At 38.2% G+C, this 3,914-nt stretch overlaps 1 protein-coding gene across 1 annotated transcript in view; it reads right to left on the bottom strand.

Annotated features, from left to right (window-relative positions):
• The window catches only part of cubn (cubilin (intrinsic factor-cobalamin receptor)), a 155,737-nt gene that overhangs the window by 101,719 nt on the left and 50,104 nt on the right, over positions 1-3,914 (bottom strand). The window contains exons 13-16 of the mRNA XM_008438250.2: positions 3,433-3,551; positions 2,901-3,135; positions 2,580-2,761; positions 2,231-2,393 (exon numbers count right to left, since the gene is read on the bottom strand). Of these exons, the coding sequence (XP_008436472.1) occupies positions 2,231-2,393; positions 2,580-2,761; positions 2,901-3,135; positions 3,433-3,551 (699 nt within the window). The remainder of the gene's footprint in view (positions 1-2,230; positions 2,394-2,579; positions 2,762-2,900; positions 3,136-3,432; positions 3,552-3,914) is intronic.

The raw sequence follows: 3,914 nt of genomic DNA, 5'->3' as shown, positions 1-3,914 counted from the left end.
ATTGTTTGCACTATTCAAAGACACTTTTTATTAAACTGTGGCAATAGCAACGGTATAGTTAATTTCTATCATAACTATAAGTTTCAGGCTCAGGATTTTTTTTTACTTTAAGCCCTGTTTATTGTTTGTCGGCTTTAATAGTAGTTAATGCTAATTGGTCCATCTGTTTAGCCTCCTATGCTGCACCTCCAATATCTGGACCAATCTGTCCATTCATTTGTTTGCTGACAGGAAGGTAAGGGCTAGCGTGGCTAGGTAACATCTAGTTCCCCCATTGGTAAGCCTCAGTTTCCTTTTAAATTTAAACATTTTATTATAATAAATCTTGTCAAATGCATTCACTGTTTTAACCATTCAATTTCAGATTATTGGAAATTTAAAAGATATATTGAAATTTAATCAATTTTTGTAGAACTTTCTGAATCTCGTCTCATTTCCAGCAGAACTTACCTGTGTCCTTATTGCATTACATTTTCCTGGAGTTATTCCAGGTGGCATTGTTGGTCATTGTAACCTTTAATATTCTATATTTGGGTTCATAATAAAAAGAAAATCCACCCCCAGGTTGCCACAATTGTCAACCAACGGCAGAAATCCCATCTCGTTATTGGGGGGTGGGGGGGCATAAACAGGGACATTTTTAAGAGCAATTTTGGGGGGGTTGGCAAAGTTATAGTAAAATGTGGCAAATCTTTTTTGTGCGTGTGTGTGTGTGTTCAAGCTGCACCATCAGAAATGACTAGTAAGTAGCAATGAATAACCAAAGTGTTTTTCTCAGTAAACAACCTGTTGAGACCCATAGAAGTCAAACTAAGATTCAAATGTTGCTTAGATAGGAATTTGGTTCAGTGTCACCAATCTAATCTCTTGCTACACCTTTACAAAAACATATGGCTCTAAATAAAAACAAGTTTTAGTAAGTATCTCCACTGAATAAAATTTCTCATAAATATTGATTTATTGCAGTGGTTCTCAATACAAATCACATGTTATTTAAATTATAACTTAAGTTGCTTTAAACTTTTATTTTTGATGGGGTTTTTTTCATGTCCTGGATAACTGAGAACCTATAAATATGTAGAAATTGAATATCTGGTAAGTATCATAACTTAAACTTTAAGGTCAGCACCAGAGTTTTCTAGAAAAATATTCAGATTTTTTTGTGGTTTTAAAGGCTCTACGTTGAAGATGTTAAGAAATAAAGGCATAGGCTACTTTATTTTGTTTGCCCCTCTGCTCTCGGCTCCCATACAGAGCTGTCGGCTAGAGGTAACTCTCAGCTGCTCCCCCCTTTTTCAATCTCTTCTTATTAAAGTAAGAGTTAAAGAGCTAAATATAATTGAAATATTGTCTACCTTCGACAGAAAAAGGAGCTAAGTCTATGAAAGCAATGTAGCAGTGTTGCTAGTTTTGATTTCCAAGGCATAACAAAGTAGTTTATCATGATTCAGCCAAAGTAATGAAATAACTGTTTATTGTCAATGTGTTTCTTCCTATTGAGCAGTGAAAGTAAATAAAACGTGTTACATATCTTTTGCTTTAATTATTTACTTACTGGAGGGTTTTTTGTTAGTGATGCAGAGCCAAGGCTAACAACTAGCTCCTCGCTTCACCGGCTCTAACGGAGATTGTGCCATTCAGCAGCGCAGCTGTTGCTGCTGCTACTCTTTGGACTGAACCATTGTTCTAACAATAGTGGGGGAGGGACCTAAAAATTAATTCTTATTTTTTTCTTAGATGAATGGCAGATTTACTTAATTATTTGTTTCTATTACCTTTCTTATACTGATATTATTTAAATACAAGGGCTTCTTTCATGATTTCTTTGAGGGGGGACAATTCTAGACTTTTCCCAGATTAGAGGGGTCTGGACCCTCCAGCCCCCCGGAATTAATGCCTACACTTAGCAACTACGTTTTAGACTCCCATTCTTCCAACCCAGAAAAGGAATTAGACCAGAGCATACTTAGCAACCCTGAACAGGAGTATCTAGTTTACATACTTTAGATCAACATTAGATTATTTTTCTTCTTTTGCTATTTTCTTTGGCTTATTTTGTTTGTATTTCCTTTTAATTACTGTAAAGCACTTTGTATTGCCTTGTTGCTGAAAATGTGCTATATAAATAAAATTATCTTTAACCTTTACTTCAGTAGCGTTTTTACCAAATACCTTTTTAGTCTTAGTTGAGTATTCGGTTGGATGACTACGTACATCACCAAGTACTTACTAGGTGATGTTGTGTATGTGATGTGGAAGCCTCTGTCAGAGACAGTAAAGTCAGAGTGAAAGTGGATCCATGCAGCTGGCCCAGTTGTTTGCAGAGGTGGTGGTGATGCAGTATTGCAGTATTTCCCAAGAACTGGGTCTTCTGACAGAAGGCCATCACGAATCTGTAACATACAAACAAGGCATTTGAAAGATATGCTAAGTTAAGCTAAAAGCACACAACCACAAGAAAACAGTTTATATTATTTTAGTACTTTGATTCAGAAATTGTACAAGATGCGCCTTTTAACCTCTTGTGGAGCTCTAGAATACCAGAGATAAATGTGGTGTGTTTTACTTGCTGTTCGTACCTCCAGAAAATCATAGTTGCAATCAGGATGCTGTTCTATGCTAAGAGTCCCAAATGCAAATGTAATAAGTAAGCCAGGATCCACAGAAACTGTCCAGTAGCAGTCTCGCCCTGGTGGATAGTTTCCAGGGTAACCAGGTGAGTTTATGTTGCCATATGAAGCAGTCAGATCACCACCACACACTGAGAAGACACAAAGAAATCAACTTCATTTCTGTTTGAAGCCCACCAGAAGTCAAAATATTTTTGTTGAGCTTTTAAATGGTTTTTAAAATTTGAAAATTATTGATTCAGCAAATTCAGAACACATGTCTCCAAATACCTGGGTCTTTGGACTCCCACACAATTGTGAAGCCACCAGCATTAACAGAATGATCCGAACGAAACCAAAAGTACAAAGAATTGTGGGAGCTGTAAAGTTCTTGAGGATTATTTTGCCCACAGTATTTTCCAAGTATGTAAGCAGAGGGATTGTCCCCATCATGAATCTGTAGAAAGTCAAAGTTGCAGTTGTTGCTGCTCTCCAGATGAAAGAATGGAAATGTGATGCGCAGAACCTGTAGAAGAGAGTGCACACAATTTCAAGAATGAAATCAAATTCTAATAATAATGTCTGATTTTTACATTTGGTTCAAATATTGTATTAACACCTGAGCAATGACAAAAAATACTTTTCATCCATAGTGAGTATATTTATAGTTAAACTGTAATTTTAAAATTGAACATACTTAGTGTGGCTCAAATCAGCAATACTTAGTTTAAAAAGTTTTCCACTCCTATCAGTTACGTGGTAGCAGATCCTTTTTCATGGGCCAAATGGCAAGAATCCAAGTTTTAAGCAGACACTAACGTACCTTATTCGGATCAGTGCGGACCACCCACGTGCAGCTGACCAGGTGATCATACTCATCATGACCTGGGTTGTTGGGATAACTGAAAGAACCAGCAGGACCAGTCAGCTGGCCTCCACACTCTGCAAAATGAAGCCAGACTTACATCAGACACTTAAACAATGGTTGGTTTATTATATATAGTTGGTAGAGCTGTTGCCTTGCAGCAAGAAGGTTCTGGGTTCGATTCCCGGCCCCGGTCTTTCTGCATGGAGTCTCCATGTTCTCCCTGTGCATGGTGGGTTCTCTCCGGGTTCTCCGGTTTCCTCCCACAGTCCAAAAACATGACTGTCAGGTTAATTGGTCTCTCCAAATTGCCCCTAGGTGTGTGTGTGTGTGTGCATGGTTGTGTGTCCTGTGTGTCTCTGTGTTGCCCTGCAACAGACTGGCGACCTGTCCAGGGTGACCCCACCTCTCGCCCGGTACGCAGCTGGAGATAGGCACCA

Source organism: Poecilia reticulata, linkage group LG20 (genome assembly GCF_000633615.1).
Source record: "Poecilia reticulata strain Guanapo linkage group LG20, Guppy_female_1.0+MT, whole genome shotgun sequence".
Classification (NCBI taxonomy): Eukaryota; Metazoa; Chordata; class Actinopteri; order Cyprinodontiformes; family Poeciliidae; genus Poecilia; species Poecilia reticulata.
The sequence above is the reverse complement of the archived record's forward strand: the minus strand, read 5'-3'. Positions and strand labels throughout refer to the sequence as shown.